At 38.8% G+C, this 18519-nt stretch overlaps 1 protein-coding gene across 1 annotated transcript in view; it reads left to right on the forward strand.

Annotated features, from left to right (window-relative positions):
• CACNA1E (calcium voltage-gated channel subunit alpha1 E) overlaps positions 1 to 18519 on the forward strand; it is a 281325-nt gene that overhangs the window by 88327 nt on the left and 174479 nt on the right. The window contains exons 5-6 of the mRNA XM_088153792.1: positions 186 to 338; positions 5924 to 6105. Coding sequence (XP_088009918.1) covers positions 186 to 338; positions 5924 to 6105 — 335 coding nt within the window. The remainder of the gene's footprint in view (positions 1 to 185; positions 339 to 5923; positions 6106 to 18519) is intronic.

Below are 18519 nucleotides of genomic sequence, written 5' to 3' on the forward strand. Positions count from 1 at the left end.
TTTGCTTGCCTGCTAGAGTCTTGCCTTCCCTTGATTATAATATGTACTGTATTTGCCAGACCATAACAGTTTTTCTGAACGTGTTTCAGTGTGACACTTCTTTGTCGCTCTGCTTCTCCCAAAGGAATAATGTGTTGATTGATGTTTCTTTTAAATTGTACGTTTCTCCTTTTTCTTTACTCAAGGTTTACAGATTGTACTGAAGTCCATCATGAAGGCAATGGTACCTCTGCTCCAGATTGGTCTCCTCCTCTTTTTTGCAATCCTGATGTTTGCCATTATTGGCTTGGAATTTTATAGTGGAAAGCTACACCAGGCATGCTATGTAAACAATTCAGGTAAGAGGTATTGCTATCCCTTTTCTGACTTTATTCTAGTCCTGGAATTTTAAAATACAGTTAAGGATCTAATTTAGTGCAGTGCTTTGCAAAGATTTGTTCTGTAGGTCTGAACATGCCCTCTGGGCAAAAATACTTACTGTAATTTGGGCAACAAAATGGTTTGAAAACAAAACATGTTTTTTTATTGGGATTTTTTCCCTATGGCCTATTAACCATGAATCTTGAATACTTCTGTCCATGTGTGTGTTTCATGCCAACTCCTGATGACACGAGGCACAAATGATAAAAAAGATAAAAATCCAGACTAAACTGTACTTTTTTGCTTTTCTCTTCAGTTTCCTCAATTCTCCCTGGCAATAGTATCTTTTCACACCCAGGCCAGCTCTTCTCTGAACACAAGAACTGCTCAAGCCTTCAACTGTCATATTAAAGAACAAAATACCCATTTCAGAAAAACTAATATAAGCAGACACACACCCTACATAAAAGTCCACAACTGCTCCATCAGAACTCCGCAGACAAAACCCTTACAAACACAGAGCATACCCCATACCACCTTTCGCTATCTGCTATTCCCCCCGTACACACCTTTTTTTTCTTTGCAGGATGCCAACTTTACTTTTATAATTAAAATTATAATTATATAAATATAAATTATACATAATTTTAAATTATTTATTTAAATTATTTACTTTAAATTAAAAGAATTAAAAAATATATATCAGGTAGTCAGGGAGCACCAAGAGAGATGTCTATGCACGGGAGATGTCTATGTTTTTCCTCCTTCATTTTTTAAAAATGGGTGCCATTCCCATAAGTGGCCAAAGTTAAAACACTAGATTTGGGAATAAAATCTAATGCTAAATTGGGCTAAACTACTGTGAAGAAGATGCAGTGTGTTTCAGTGTGCTAACTTCAGAGATGCCTTCTTCTCCTTTGGATTTCTGCAATAAAAAAAGCTACAGAATAATACCTTTCTTAGGACCAACTGAATTGTCACAGTCGTCACAAATGCTATGTACAACTTCCAAAGGAATCTATTCCAAGAGAACTATTTTCAATTTTTACACTTTTATTCTTCCCAACCTAGTGGAAAGTTGGAAGAAATATGCAGAGGTGCTCAAGACATTGTCCATCAGCACACTCGTTCTCTAAACAGTGAAGAGAACAGAACCAGATCTGGTGCAGGGGGAGAAAACAGCAAAATGTTTGAAAATGGGCCCAGTTAGGCTGGGGACTGCAGGAGGGAAAAAAAGAACCTGCAAATGGTGGGATTTATGTTTTCCCCAGCTTTTTCAAGAAGGCTAGAAGTGGTAAGATTTGGGAATGATTTCTTTGGATGCCTCTTTCAATAGAGTGGTTAAGATAGGCAAGCATGTTGTGCTTCATTCTCCCAGGCATAAATGATCAAGACTGGATTTAGCTCTGTATTACTTTTATAAACATTCAGTCTGAGATGAATTGGATGAGATAGGTGACAAATATTGGAAGTTACATTAAAAAAGACTGATTCCCAGTTTGTTTTTAATTATTATTAAATGTAGCTTGATGCTAACAATTCCTTTTTTCTTGGAATACTTGCTGTGCGGACAGCATTTCCAAACTTCTACCTCAGCGAACACTTTTGCTGTAATTTTTCAGCTAAGACATCCCTATTCTTCTGCTAATACATCTCTGTTGCTGAGAGTTTTAGGGCCAAGAGCCAGCTCAGATAGATCACTGACCTCATTGTCACCTTATGTGGCCTGATAAGGTATCCTAACATTGAATGATGTGGATATTGCGAAGATAAGGAAGGACATGTTTGCTATTACTTGATTGATTGCTTATGTGCCATCAAGTTGTTTTCAGCTCCTAGTGACCGCACAGATACATCTTCTCCATGATGATCTATCCCTAACCTGTTCTTTCAAGTCTGTCAACGGTGTGCTCATCGCCACTATAATTGAGTCCAATCCACCTTGCTGCTGGTCCCCCTCTTCTTGTCTTTCCTTCCACCTTTCCCAGCATTGGAGCTTTTTCCGGAGTGCTGGGTCTTTGCATAATGTGTCCAAAGTGAGATAATTTGAGTTCAGTCATTTGTGCCTCGAGTGAGAACTCTGGGTTGATTTGTTCAATGATCCATCAGTTCTTTTTCTTGGATGCCCATGGTATTCTCAGGAGTCTTCTCCAACACCAAAAGTGTCCATATTCTTCCTATCCTGCTTCTTTAAAGTCCATCTTTCATTTCCATAGAGTGTCACAGGGAATACCATAGCTTGCACAATTTTGATCTTTCAAGGTATAGACAAATCATGGCATTTGAGTATCTTTTCAAATATCAGGACTTTATGGCTGCTCTGCTGAGTGCATTTTCAGCTATAAGGGTAGTGTCAACAGCATAATGAAGGTTATTGATGCTTCTTCCTCCAGTTTTAAAACTATGCTCATCTTCTTGCAATCCATCTTCCTTAATATATATTCAACATATGGGTTGAATAAGGGGAGAGTATGCAGCATTGTCGCCCTACTTTGCCTACCTGGAGCCAATCTGTTTCCCCAAGTTCTGTCTGTACTGCGGTTTCCCAACCTGTACATAAGTTTCTCATGAGGAAAATGACATGTCCTGGGATTTCCATTTTTCTGAGCACATTTCACAGTTTGATGTGATTGATACAATCGAAAGCCTTTCTATAATCAAAGAAGCACATGCTGACTTTTTGGTGTGGATTATTTGGCTTTCTCAATGATCCAGCATGCATCAACAATAATGTATCATGTTCCCCGACCTTTTCTAAAGCCATCTTGAACATCTGACATTTCTTTTTCCATGTAGGGCTCTAATCTGCATTGAATGATTCTAAGCATTATTTTGCTAGCATGTGAAATTAAGGATATTGTACAGTAGTTTGCACACCCTGTTAAGTCTCCTTTTTTGGGTATTGGAATGTAGATTGAACTCTTCTATTCAGTTGGCCACCATATTGTTCTCCAGATTTGCTGGCATAGCTTGGTTAGAACCTTGACTGTTTCTTCTTTTATTGCTTGCCATATTTCAGCAGGTATTTCATCAGTTCCTGTAGCCTTCTGACTTAGTAATTACCAGTGCTGATCAAACTTCATCTTATAGTACTAGAGATTCTTGTAAGTAGGGAATGTCTTCTAAGGCGTCTTGGATGCTGGTATCTCAATTGCACAGTATTTCAATATATTCTTTCCGTCTTTGTTTGAACTACTTTGAATTGGTTACTATCTGTCCATTGGCTAGCATGCCAATTCAAGGCTGGGACCTCCTTCTGAGTTTGGAGATCTTTTGAAAGATTTTCTTTGTTTTTCCATGCCTGTTTCCATCTTCAATGTCTTTACAGATGTTGTAATACTGCTTCTTGTCTCTTCTATCAGCTCTCTGAAACTTTTTGTTAAGTTCCTTTCTGAGCTTTTATCTTTCTTGGCTTTGGCTTCTCTTCTTTGAATTTCTATGGTTTTTTCTGACATCCATTTTGCTTACTTCTGTTTCTTCATTTTTGGCAGTCTCTTTTCGCTTTCATCTTTAACAACTTTTTAAAATTCATACCATATTTCTTCTGCTTCTCTATCAATGAGGTACAGGACTTCAAAGTGATTCCAGGTGGTCTCCTTGAAAAAGGTGAGTATATGTTCAGGATCAAATTGTGGAAACTGACTGACTTTCTTCTTCTTCTTTAGCTTAACTTGGAGCTTGCACATGAGCAGCTCATAATCTGTTCCACAGTCAGCACCTGGCCATGTCTTTGATGCTATAATTGAGCACCTTCACCTCCTTTTAGCAATAATATAATCAATTTGATTTCTATATACTCCATCTGGTGATGTCCATGTATAGAGGTGTCATTTTGGTTGTTTGAAGACAATGTTAGCTACAAAGACATCATTGGAGTGGCAGACATGTATAAGAATCTCTTGCTTCATTTCGGTTTCCTAAACCATACGATCCAACTACATTTTCCTCTTTAATGTTTCCAACTTTGGCATTCCAGTCTCTAATCAAAAGCAACACATCTTGTTTGCATGTTCTGTCAATTTCAAATTGGACTTGATCATAAAATTCATCGATCTCCTCTTCATCGGTGGTTGGAGCATAAATTTGAATGATCATCATATTAAAAGGTTGTCCACTAAGTCTAATCAATATTATTTGGTCACTGACTGCATTATAGCCAAGTACTGTTCTTGCTATACCCTTCATTTCTTTTTTTGTTTTTGATGTCCTGAGTAATAAACCGTGTGGTCTTCTGACTGAAAATGTCCAATCCCTGTCCATATCAATTTGATGATGCCTAAAATGTTAATCTGTAGTCATTTAATTTCATCTTTCACTAAATTTAGCTCTTCTGTGTTCATGCGTGTTCATGCTTCTTATGTTCCATGTTCCCAGTATAATTCTGTCTTTGCAGCTATGGATTTTCTTTTCCTGTATGGCAACTTCAGCACCTAGATATCCTGAAGGCTTTAATCTAGCCATGTCATAAACACCATTAGTACTCCAAAAGATCCTCAGCTCTTCCTCGGTAGAATGTTGAGTGCCATCCAACGTGAGGGGCCCATCATCCAGCACTATATCATGAATCATTTTATATATTCTATCCATGAGGTTTTCTTGGTGAAAATACAGGAGTGGTTTACCATTGCTTTCTCCCACACAGTGAATTGATGCCTTTGCCATTGTCACTAAGATGCCTCTGGCATCTTCCTATATTGCTGCTGCCCATTATAGGTGCCTGCTTGGTTTAGTTGGGCAGTTGGGATGACCTTCATGCCTTGGGTGACCCTGCTGGGAATATATACTTTTGACATATACTCCCAACATTCTTTACTCATCCCTTCCAAGAACCTCCCCACCTCCACCATGACGAGGCAGCACACCAGGACCTGAGGGGCATGGTGGTGGTGGGGGGTTGCTATTACTTACCTTAGGAATAAGAAGTGACCAGAAGTAGTGACCAGAAGCAGAGCATGCTTACATATGCTCTCCCTTTGGGCCACTGCTCGGCCTGATAGCCATTAATCTTCTCTAGCTAAGAAAGGAAGATCAGTACAATGGTCAGGTAGAGAGACAGATCCCACCTGACTTCTGCTTTCCTACCTGCATTTCACAATCATAATGATAAGCAGGAAGCTAAAAGCCAAGGATGTCAAAAGACAGTAATTCCCTGGGTCTTGGCAGAGAGAACATCCCTGACACTGACCTAACTGTTCACCATGCAAGGAGCCCAAGGTTTCCTGGGAGAAAGGAACTATAGAAACCCAGTGTCATGCAGTCATTACAGTGCTAGATTTGGATGGTGACCAAATTTGGGCCAATTGTTCTCTCTCAAGCCAGCCTACTTCACAGTGTTTTTGTGCTGATCAACTGGGGGGAGGGGAAATCCTCATGTTCTTCACCTGGTGCTGTCAAAGGAAAGGCAATATATATATAAAATAAATACAGTACATGTAGGAACTTCCCGTTTTATTGTAACTTTCTTGGTTGACATTGCTCAATATATTTAATATTATATATATATATATATATATATATATATATATATATATATATAAATGATTTAACCTCTGTCTGATTGCAGGTGAATTACAAGAACTGGACCCACCACATCCCTGTGGGGTGCAAGGATGCCCTGCAGGTTATGAGTGCAGAGACTGGATTGGTCCCAATGATGGGATCACTCAGTTTGACAACATTCTCTTTGCTGTGTTGACTGTCTTCCAGTGCATTACCATGGAAGGATGGACTACAGTGCTGTACAATGTGAGTAAGACGAGTGAGGAAGCAGGGGGCTGGTGCAGAGTTGCTTTGCTGGTTGGCTACATTTGCTGTAAGGCTACAGACTTATCATTTCATTTCATTTCTCACCATGTCTCATGGTGAGATAAAGCCTTGCCCAATTTATCAGGCCTGTGACATGCCCACTGGAAATTACTTTGCTTGGTTTGGATTCCCATTGCCTTAAGGTGTATTTAAGCTCATATTATGTATGAGCAGTATATTTGAATTCCTAAATCCTCATGCATTATTTTAAAAAGCAATACTTCTCCCTCCTTTAATCATAACTTTTGGTACAGTAACACCAAATTGGCATCCAATTTCCAAATGTTGTCAATTCAATTAACATTTATTGTTTGGAATATACTTGTATAAATGCTATCCTATTTCCAGACAAATGTTGCTGGCCGTTAGGTCAGCACTGATCGAAAGGCACAAATCTTTCTGTGTTGGCAAATCATTGTTTCTGCCAGCATCCACAAACAAAATAATAATATCCCACCCTGCAAGTTAATGTCCCACTTTCTGGATATTGTGTCATGATACCAACTCTATTAAAAAGCTACTATATATTTTCATCCTTTTTCAATTGCTGAAGAAATTCTTACTGCTTCTTTCAGGACTGTCGCTGTTGCTTCTGATCATAAATGTGAAAGAATCAGTTTAATACCTGCATTTGAATAGAGATTTTTTTTCTTTCTTTTTCCACCTTTGCTATATGGCATGCTCTATAAACCTGTACAGCTGCTGTCAAAATATTGGCCAATAGGAACTTGCAAGGCATAAGTTTATAACAGAAATTAGGCTTCTGACAGAGTAAATCTGTTGCAGGCAAGCAGAGTTGGTAATTATTTAAACGAAGGCTTTGCGGTGTTCTCCATCAAATTCTTCCTGTCCCTTCTCATCTCCTCCTCCCCTTCCTTGTCATGAACTCCACTACTCTGTGTACTGAAGCAGAATAATTGCATTATAATATTTGACACAACTCCTATAGGAATTTGATCATGTAACTGTGCTTAAAGGCCTGGCAGACGCCCACGAGTGAGGTAGGCAGTGAGGAGAATATCGCTTTTAATGATGGTGCTGAACTTCAGGCATAGTGGCAATGCTCTTCCTGTTGGGAAGGAGCGGTGCCACCAAGCACTGGATTAGTACCTTCCCCTTTTTTACCGGGAAACAAAGCCCTTGATTCTTGGTTCCCGCTGCCTGTGCTACTGCAAATAGCTACAAATACCAATTCTTGGCAACTTGACAGAGTTACTGTAGAGACTAATGATTAGGGTTCTGTCTGCATGTGAGAGACAGAGAGATTGCACTCTTACATGCTGCTTTCAGTTTTGAGACTAGAAGTAAAATAGTTGAAAAAATGCATTCATTCATTGTAACCTATTTATTTGATTTTAAGACAATTTTCCCAGAACAGTAAACTTGGGCAGAAAAAAACTATGAACACAAACTCTGTATACTGCAACTTCCCTATCATGTCAACTACGGCAGCCAATTTCCAAATCTGGCTTTTTCCCCAGGAACTGGGACCAGGAGGTTGATGGAGCTGGCATAGGGCAGTTGATTTATGGATGTGAGCTTTATTGAGGCTTCAATGATGTGTTTCACTTAAATAGTTTTTATAACAGTATTGTGTTTTTACTCTTGTTTGCCACCCAGAGTTCCTTCTGACAGGCAACCATATAAATTTGTTCAATCAATCAATCAATCAATCAATCAATCAATCAATCTACAAGAAACGGGCTGAAAATATCTGGACAGCAGCAAAGAGATACAGAAACTCTAATTCTTTGTGGCCATATACTGTAGTAATCACCTGGAGTTTTGGAACATTGATACGGAAACCCTAAGATACACAAATATACAGTAGATACTGCAGAAATGTTGCATTCCATGACTTTAATTCTCAGGTAAATATGCTTCTGCTATGCCAGGAATGGATCTGTTTATCCCATGTAAGCTAGAGATGAAACTGGAGAAGACATCCTTAGTGTACAGGTAGCCCTCGTGTAGTGACTGCCTCATACAGACACCATTCACAAGTACGACGGTCATGAAAAAGTAACTTTGCAACCAATCCTCGCATTTATGACCTTTGCAGGTCTGTAAGACAAAAGAAAGCTGAAGTAAGATTGTGTTGCTTAATGACCAAGTTGCCAGTTCTGATTGTGGTTGCTAAATGAGGACTACCTGTATTGAGTTTCTCTCTGTGACATGAAGAATCAGAGTCCTTAATGCTGAGTTACATATAGAAGGAAAATTGCATGCTTACTTTGGTAAGGTAAGAGTTCTGCAGTTTTTACTCCCAGGAAAGTAATCTTAGAACTTCAAGATCCTAAGTCCCACTCTCTTTTCATCCCATTTCATATGTAGAGGTTGAGTGTCTTTAGTGGAGAGTTTGACTATGGAATGAATGCATGAAATGAATCTTTGTCTATGGAGGTTTCCCACTGATTGAGCATCCTGATTTTCCAAAGTCCTCATGTGTATAGAAGGTCTCCATGGATAAAGGAGGCATTGAATTGCAGCAGTCATCTTTTTATGGGGGAGTGGCAGGAGGTGGGAAGTGGCAGCTTCCTCTCTTTCCTGCTACTTCCCACCTCCTGCCCATTCACTAGCTTTCAGCATACTTGATTATTAAGATCACTCCTCCCTAAATTCATAGATAATTATTTAGAGGGAAACCTCATCTTCCTTTCCAGTAAATACAATAATTCCAGATTTTGAAAACTGAGATTTGTAGGTAAAATTTTCATTACCAAAACTCAAACTTTGCACAATTTATGTAATTAAATGGGACAATTTATGTTTATTTGAATGGGGCTATTTTGAGATTGGAGCTCTACTGTTTCTGCTTTAACAAATTCAAGTAATGTTATTTCTGTTTGGAGCTGCATAGAGTGGGTAGTTGGCATGACTAGATGAAGAAAATAATGTAAGTAATTATTTTAGAAAAATAATTCATCTATGTTTGTGCTCAAAGTGTTATTTTTACATATTGACTGGAGTGATTTTTTTCTATAAATGTTGTAAAATACCAGTAAACGTGGAATATCATGTCTTCGTTTGACATTCACTATTCCACTGTTATGTCCCTGCTTATAATTCCCTTTGATAATTACTCATCCATTTATGATTTGGTATCTCCTCTCTAGAGAAATGGATGCAGTACATATTATTGCATATGTCATCCAACCAGGGGAGAAATTAAAACTGCCTCTATTCATTAGGTGGGAATTCTCAGCTAGACTGCCATCTACTTTGGGTCAGTCACCTTGACTTTAAGAAAAACTACAAAGATTAAAACATTTTCTTTGTGTAGAAATGCTTAGCATGCTTTACAATGAACTTTAAATGTGCTTGATGGACATTTCAGTTAAAATAGAAAAAATTATTATGCTTCTGAAAAATTGGAAGTGGGGGATGAGTTCTGGAAGGATTAAGGTGATACATGCAATGAATTTATTCACCTTTTAGGCAGACCCATAGTTTTCCCTGATCTCTCTTTGCCCTGCTAAATTTATCATTTGTAATTGCTTTGAATATACCATGCATTCATCATCAGTGCTTTCAAGCACTGTTTCTACTCAAAGGCTTTGCAATTGACTGGAGCCCTACTTGGGCAGGAGATTGAGATGGGATTGAGTTGGTGAAATTGAATGCATCACTTCAGACTAAAGTAGGAGACACAATTTCTTCTATATGTAGAAATTCTACAATACGTAGAAATGCAAGTAAAGAACTGAAAATCAAAGAAAGGTATATTAGGAAGTCTACTCCCAGCTGTGATAATGTTCTACTTTCACATAAAAAACATAAACTATCTAAAAAATTTAGCCCATTTTTTTCACATTAGGATTCTACCACTCCATTCCAATATACATTTAGATAAAGCAGTACTAATGCTAAGCATATCAGCTTTGAGCCAAGAGTTTCTGTAACTGCTTCCACATTGGGGAGTTGGGAACAAGTGTTCATGATTTACTTCATTTCATTTCTCTTTTCATCCCTCAAATTATTTACTATTATTCAATATTTGTAACTCAGCCCAATCCAAAAGGACTGTATGCAGGGTACTACAAAGTCAAAAATAGGAATCAAATAATAGCATCTGATATAATCAAATAATAATAATAATAATAATAATAATAATAATAATAATAATAATAATATGATTTAATCATAGTAAAAAGACTAAGCAAAGTCCCTATTGGCACCCAATAAACTAAACTAATCTAAAGGCCAAATGCCTGCTGGAACAATGCTATTTGGCTAGTTTTCAACATGCCAGAGGATAGGGGCCATCTGGGGAGAGATTATTCCATAAAATGGGTGTGTTGCTATCTAAGCCCTTTGAAGCTAGCAAACTCATGAAACAAGAACAACTTGGATTTCTAGAATGTCTTTATTGCTAGCTGGGTAACTTAATAGAATCTTGAAAGCTTGCCAAAGCAATTCTCCAGATCAACTTATACTTAGCAAAATTAAGGTGGAATTCAGGGGAAATAAGGTGAGTCTTTCTCATACTTCTTGCTCTTTTGATCTAAGGAAATTTTTTTCTGTAACAATCCTATTTCCTTCTCCACATTTTCAGGGTCTGGTAGATATTCCATCACAGCACTGAGAAAGCCTGTTGCTGGCTTATGCCTTATGATCTTGTGAGAAAGGTGACCTGCCATAGGCCCTCTCTTGATGACCAGACCAGTCAAAAGAGATTCAGTTTTAGCAAGGTGTTACCTTATGTCTCCTGGTGCTGCATGAAGCTCCATAAAGGGCTTTAAAGGTGATAACCAGAACTTTGTTATCTTGTTACTTGTTCAGACAGCAAGTAATAAAGTGATTTCAAAATATTGTGCAGCAACACAAGCATTACTCTCACTCTGGTGTGTGTTGTTATCAGGTGCAGAAATTTGGACATAAGTGTGTGCATTGGTCAGAAAATGATTTTTTAAATACCGTTTATTAACATCATATTTACAAACAGTCACTCAACAAGGCAGTTGCTAAATGAGGACTACCTCTATTGAAGACAGGCAACTCTGTCTTTGTAGGATTTACTCTGAGTTTGTTTCACCCATCCAGAATCCTCACAACCTCCAGACACTGGTTCAAGATTTGAATGGCATTTTCAGCTGGGATTGTAGTAGTGATATGTAACTGAGGGTCATTGGTATATTAATGACACATCACCCTCTACTGCCAAGTGACCTCCCCATCCATTTCACATAGATGTTAAATTTATTGGGGAAAGACACTGAGCCCTGAGGCACCCCACACTGGAATTCCCAAGGGTTTGAGTGCTGCCTTCCCCATTCACCAACTAGGATTGAAACCACCATAAAATAGTACCTCTAACTCCCAACCCTTAGAGACAATCCAGAAGAATACCATGTGTAACAATATAGAAAGCTGCTGAGAGATCAAATAGGACCAAGAGATATACTTCCCCCATCTAGTCCCAATGAAGATTATCAACCAAAGCAATCAGTGCCATTTACCTCCCATAAACAGGCCTGTATCCTCACTGAAAAAAAATGGAGATAATTTATTTTACAGTATCTAGGATCTTCCATAGTTGATTTAGCAACTATTTAACTTTTCAATCACCTTTGCAAGAAAGGAGAGTTTGGAAGCTAGGCAAAAGTTGTCAAAATCAGCTGGGTTGAAAGACAACCTTTTCAGACAGCGCTATACCCTCCTCCAGAGAGGTGTTAACTATCTTCTAGGGCCAGCTGTCAAATGAACAAGGCAGGAAGGGCATGAATCAAGCCCACAGGTGGCTGAGTTTAGCGCACAACAGAATGTATCGACTTGCTTACATCACAGAATCAAAAGAATCCTCAGCTGGTATATATAATGTATATATGTAGCATTCAAGTTATAATGCAATTTGGCTGGTAACTTTTGTTGCTCTTCTTTGGCTCATTAAACAATGAAATAGAACTACTTTCCCCCCCCTCATTCTATTTGCTTGTCATGGATGAGCTTACTAGATCAAGGAAATCAGGTTCAGGATGAACTGCTTTCTTCTCAGGAAGGAGTTGCTATGTTTGATCTAATTGATTGATTGATTATGTGCCATTAACTCCTAGCGACCACTGTTTGATCTAAAGCATAGGATAACTTGCTGCGGACTGATCTTTCATGCGCGTCTTGGTGTGCAAGCTTGTCTTCAGTGCCAAAACAAACATATGGGAATGTGATGCCAAGAGTTTGTTCGCATGTTGCATATTTCATATGACAACACAGTTGCTCAGCCCAGCTGTAACTGCATCTACTATGTTGCTGGGAAAACTAAACTTTGTGTAACAAGAGAAATCTGAGCTGTATTCCTCATTCAGTTGTTAGTTGAGAACATACTTTGAGAACATGCATGCAGATCAGAGTGCCATAAATCCGTGTAGAAACCCATATGAACTGGAGCCCTAAATATAGAGCTCTCAGGTGGCTTCTTACTATTATTTATCTCAAACTGCAGTGATAACTAAGCCCATCATCCTAGCAAAAAGGAGAAGGAAAGAGAGGAGAATACAATGGAACAATAAATAGGAAAGGGTCCTGTTGCTGCTGCAGCCTTGACCAGCCTTCCAGGATTTCTTGGAGACTACAGGTTTCTGATTAATGTGCAAAGAAGTATTCTGCTGTGGTGACATTTCTCTGCAATTCCGTTTTTGTTAAGAAAGGCTGAATCAAGCCTGACTAAATAAATGCACATAGAATTTGATCATCCTCACGTGAAATGAATCCTGTGAATCTTGTAAATCTCTATCTGAATCTTGTGTGAACTGAGCATTTTGGTGGTATTTTTATTTCAGCGAGGCTTATAAACAGCCTCTCACCTCATTATTGTTGCTGGTGCATTTTTCTTAAAGCAAATCTGTAGACAGGTGTAAAATCTCAACTTCAAAGCAAGCCTTTCTCAAATAAGAAAATGTATTTTATGAGATATCATTAAAGCCTGTTAATCTCACTCTAAGATTTTCAAAAATATGTAAATAACAATATCATGAAATGAAATAGAAATAAGCAAGCAGGAAAGATTCATGATTATGTTTAGGGCTGGAATGCATTAGGGCTTAATGCTGATAATGAAAAACAGTTTCTGTATAGGAAGATGGGAACTTGTCCTCTCATAACTTGCTTCAATTATATTATCTTATAGTCTAGTTAGTAGACCAAAATCATTTCACACTGTCAGGATTTTCACAAAAAAAGTTGCTGACTGGAGAATGTTCATGTAAAAAAGCAAGTCTGTGAGAAACTGGATATGTTCACAAGTACATCCTCTCATAAGACAGAAAGACAGAATGTCATAGACAAGCACAACATGTTAATAAAAATTCTCGTAATTTGGATTTGATGGATAGCAACTTTGCAAAAAAGACAGGAGATTGGCAAACCAAAGGCTGGTGGCTGGCATCTAGGCCTATGGGAATTAAATTGAGTGACAGAGTTTCTCAGGGCAGAGATGTCAATTATGTTAACAACAAATAGTTACCTAGTTTCAAGGATGAGAAGTACAGGGCATAAAGGCATGGAAGAATAGAAGAAAGCAGCACCAAAATTAAACTACAGTGAATATAAGGAGAGAATTGCTCCTTCATACTAACAGAGAGCAATCACCTATTTTAGTGGTTTCTTCCTACTGTGCAATAATGAATATTTTTATTTAACCATGCCATATCATGTTTTGGAAAGGCGTAAGCCAAGTATGACCCTAGATCCTAGTCAAATCTTGCTTGGTCAGATATCTGGAATTTCTGCTACTAAGGTCTTGCCAGTGAGTCTGATAGCTTGGCTGCCTTCATCTTGCTGCTATTGCTTGGGAGGAGCTATTGTACACAACTTGAGTGTCAGAAGGATGGCTACTGAATTCCTGGGAATTCCACTAATCATTGATCTAGTAGCCATTGCCTTGCTCCAATACGGGGAGCAACAGGCTTCATCTCAACCCTAGCAAGACTGAGTGGTTTTGGGTTTGGGGCCTCCTGGATCCAGGGACTTGCCATTTCTTGTTCTGTATGGGATTGCACTATCCCAAACAGAACCTGTATTTAGTCTGGGGTTCTCCTGGACTCATGGCTCCTGTTCAAGGAACAGATGGCAACCATGGCCAGGAGGTCCTTTGCACAGCTTCACATTGTACACCTGTTGTGCCTGTTCTTGGGCCAGGAGGCTCTCCTTATGGTCATTCATGTCTTGGTCACTTCCCATATGAGCTACTGCAATGCGCTCTACTTGAGGCTGCCTTTGAAGAGCATCTGGAAGCTTGAACTGGTGTACAATGCAGCTGCACAGGCAGTTATGGGCACTTCTCATGGGACATCTCCAGCAGATGCCCTAACTATTGTGAAAAATGCTAAGCTAAGAACTGGCAGGAACAAATTAAAATGTGTTATACATAAACAGAGAGTACATACAGTAGGTTGAGGATTAGTAAATCAGATAGTAGCAAATATGCAGTGAGAGACTCATCAGAAATTTCTTGCCTGTAGCCTGGATGAGAGAGAAATCAGTCAGTGGCAGTTGCCAAAGGAGAGAAAGCCTGACCTGAGAAACCAAAAGTTCAGAGCTGGAATTGTTCACAGAAATCAGTCCAAGAGTCAAAAGCCTAAGAAAGGGAAAACTTGGGTCAACAGGATGCGGCCAAAAGGCGAGGGGGGTGTTCTTATATAGCAAGAGCCACAGGCGTTGATTGATTAATGGAGTTAGTGCCCTTTCATTTCAAAGAATCACACAGACCTTCACACCTTTGCCCTTTTAAACTGTTGTCTTGTTTAAGGGCTCAGCACTTGGCTCAGATCTGCCTGTCTCTTTCTGCACTGTCAGAATTAGCACCCATCAGTACTAAGTCAAACTCATTAGATAGAGGAACTGCCTTGGTAGCTAATTGCTTCTTGACTCCTAAAATTACAGAGTAACAATCCATCAGGTTCTTCTCTTCATTCACAAAATTCCAAGAAGTCCCTAACAAACATTCCACATATGAGTGTCAGGAAATAATGCAATCCCAGCCACCAGGAATTGGGGCAAACAAAAACCTAGCAAAGTCATGCATGCACTGGAGTATAACTACAGGCCTTAATAGATACCAGCATGATTGGCAAATTAATTGAGTCATCCATTGCACATAAATATGCCCAAGATAGTCATTGTCATTGTGGAAACTATTGATGGCCAACTAAGTGCTGTACATGACATTCTTTTCTGCAACTTTCCCCCATAACAGCCCTTTTCTGTAGGTGATGCTGAGAAATAATGATTTGTCTAAGCATGATTGTTCTTGCAAATGTTTATTTGGCACAGAGTAATATGTGCACTGAGCAAGATAAATGAAACCTGCTTTCTAAAAGGGAATGCTAACAAACTCTTGAGATAGCAGAAATGCTTCAAATTAAAATGTATATTCAGTCAGAAAGACAGAACAGCAACTAGGTTTGGACAGAGGATGCTTGGAACATATTCGGTGCTAAGTAAAAGGTATTCATCAAAAGGTTTGTAGAATTATTAACACAGTTGAACTGGTTTTGGAAATGTAGAAGTGCATGAAACAGAAATCAACATATATTTTGAAGGGATAAAATTAAACTGTTGCTACTCTTGATGCACTTGCAAAGTGGCACCTTGAAAGTGGTGAGTAGGAATTGTAGGTAAACAAATAAGAGGGCTGTTAAGTTTGATTTCTCTTCTGTGCCCAGCACAGAAATGCATATTTCTGCTTCTCCTCTGCCAATTCCCAGCAGGCTCATTATTATCTGCAGGCTTATATAAAAGGGTGATTATTTTCATATCATGTGTAAAATAATCCATAAGCTCCTACGTTAATGTTGCAGTTGCTTGTCTGAAAAATAAATAAATAAATTCCCTTTTAATGGCATGCAATGTAACAAGCATAATATTTTTATTTTCAATTAGATATCGTAGTTGTATATGACTTTCATTGGTAGTTGTTGGGCACACAATGCGCTGTTGTATTATGGGGTAGCAAAATGGATACTACCCTTGTTCTGTAGAAGTGTTGATCGTGACTGCCAAGAATATCTGTGGACAAATTCCAACCTGATCAAGGATGGATTGAAAAACAAAAATCAGGTGATGAAATTTCCACAATATGCCACTATCAAAAAACACATCTTGTTTTACCTTGACACTATGAATCAAACCTTGGAAACAAACTTGATATTTAATAAGCATAGATCTAGCTGAGCTGTGCCTCTGTGAACTGGGCTGAATCATAGCTAGGCTGAACTACAATTATAGTTAAATTCATATAAACTACCAGAATGTACTGGCCTATTAGCTGGACAACAGCAATAATCCAGACTCCTAAATCAGAGTCTACATTTAACCTGCTAATAATTTGGGTTGATGTTGCTCTCACCTGCTTTCTTTTGTATCAAGAAAACTCTGACGTCTGAGCAGCAGTTATCCATCACTATTAAGCTACAGCTTCATGTGATGAATTTCCTTTTTAAGATGAAAATTATAACTCCAATTGGTAATGTAAAACTAGGTTTAATATGGCAGTTTCGGCTGAAGCTTCCTTGAGCACATTAGTAGACTAATGTACCTTCCTGTTGGTGGGATGTGAGCAATAATATATTGGCTTGCAAGGTAGCCTTTTGATTAGAGATAGTCGTTTTCACAGAATAGTATTTGCATGCTTGGGATAAAACTGGGCTTTGTAGCGTATTGACCAAAACATGCCAGAAATGACTGGTATTGTGTTCTTATGATGATCAAATAATGCTGGGTATGAGTTGAATATAATTAGGGCTGATAACCTAGTCTATTGTTTCTTGAACTTATTAAAAAACATTATATGGAAGCCTCAGCTGACGAAGGGCATGATGGGTGACAAAAGTAAATATTCACGGTGTATGGAAGATGATAACTTTGAATATAAGAGGACTATATGTAAAGAGTATGAATTAATGAATTAAAAGATAGAAAACTATCTTGTTCATTTGTGAAACTAAGAGAAAGATGAAGGATGTAATAGAAAGTAGTCTGATTTTGTGGGGTGGAAATGATGAATGCATGCATGAAGTGAAGGTGTAGGTTTAATTATAAATGAAAGGGCTAACATATGTTAGAAGATACAGATTTGTAAGATCTAGATTGTTGTAGGTGCATATGAAAGTAGAAATCCATAGGTTAGTAATATTTAACATTATATGATGTCTTTGTATAGCTACTCAATGAAACTGTGGGCAAAGAACAAAAGATAAAAACCACACAGAATAATAAAATCAGTTAAAAAAAAACCAGTTGAGGCTCCCATAAAAATCTCCCTCACCACATAACAAATGTATACACATGCAAGTCTCCTAACATCCTGGTCCCAAAACCTGGAGGAACAGCCAGGTCTTCAAGGCCTTCTGGAAGGCCAACAGGGTCAGGGCTATCTGAATCTTGGGGGGAACCCAGAGAATACCTACCCTCCCATATCAGGTGGTAAAACTACTGGTGATAAGTGGTCCTGCAAGTTACATGGCTGCTTGCCATGTAGAGCTTTAAAGGTGACAACCAACACCTTGAATTTCACCCAGAAATGTACTGGGAGTGCAGCCCACATAGCAGTAATGTTATATGGGCATACCTTGGTACACCAAGTATTGCATGTCCTGCCATGTTCTGGGCAGCTGAAACTTCCATATCCTTTTCATGGGTAACACTATGTATAGGACATTGCAATAATCCAGGAAGTGACTAAGGTGTGAATGGCTGTGAGCAGTGCCTCCCCATCTAGGAATTGGTACAACTAGCTCACAGGTTGTATTTGTGTAAAACCTCCATGGCCATGGCTGTTACCTGGTCTTCAAGCAGCAGCCAGAAGTCCCAAATTGCACACCAACTCTGCCTGGGGGAGTATTACCCTATCCAGAATTAACAATGCTAGATATGGGAGGCCCTACAACCCTTAGCCATTTACTCTTGTCAGGTTGAGCTGAAGCTTATAAGATCCACACAGCCTCCAGGCACTGAGAAAGCACTTGGCAGCATTGCTTGAATGGCCGGGGGCAGAGGTGTATAACTGGGTTTCCTCAGCATATTGATGGTACTTAACCATCTTCCAATGAATGACTTTGTCCAGTGGTTTCATCTAGATGCTAAATAGAATGGGGAGAGAGTAGAGTGCTGTGGCATCCCACAAAGCAGAGAACTAGGGCTGGATCTGTCCTCCACAAGACTGACTGGAAGTAGTCATAGTGGAAGTTCCATGCCCCCACTCCCAAAGCTCCTCAGCCAGTTCAGAAGGATATCATGATGGTATGGAAAGTCACCAAAAGATCATGGGAGATGAGGATGGATGCACTTGTTCTGTCTTGAGCTCACCAGAGGTCATTACAAGGTCATTACAAGTACAATGAATGCTACCTTAGTACATTA

The sequence above is a fragment of the Python bivittatus genome, unplaced genomic scaffold, assembly GCF_059951505.1.
Source record: "Python bivittatus isolate LINGU-HERP-01145 unplaced genomic scaffold, Pbiv_v1 ctg000700_np1212, whole genome shotgun sequence".
Classification (NCBI taxonomy): Eukaryota; Metazoa; Chordata; class Lepidosauria; order Squamata; family Pythonidae; genus Python; species Python bivittatus.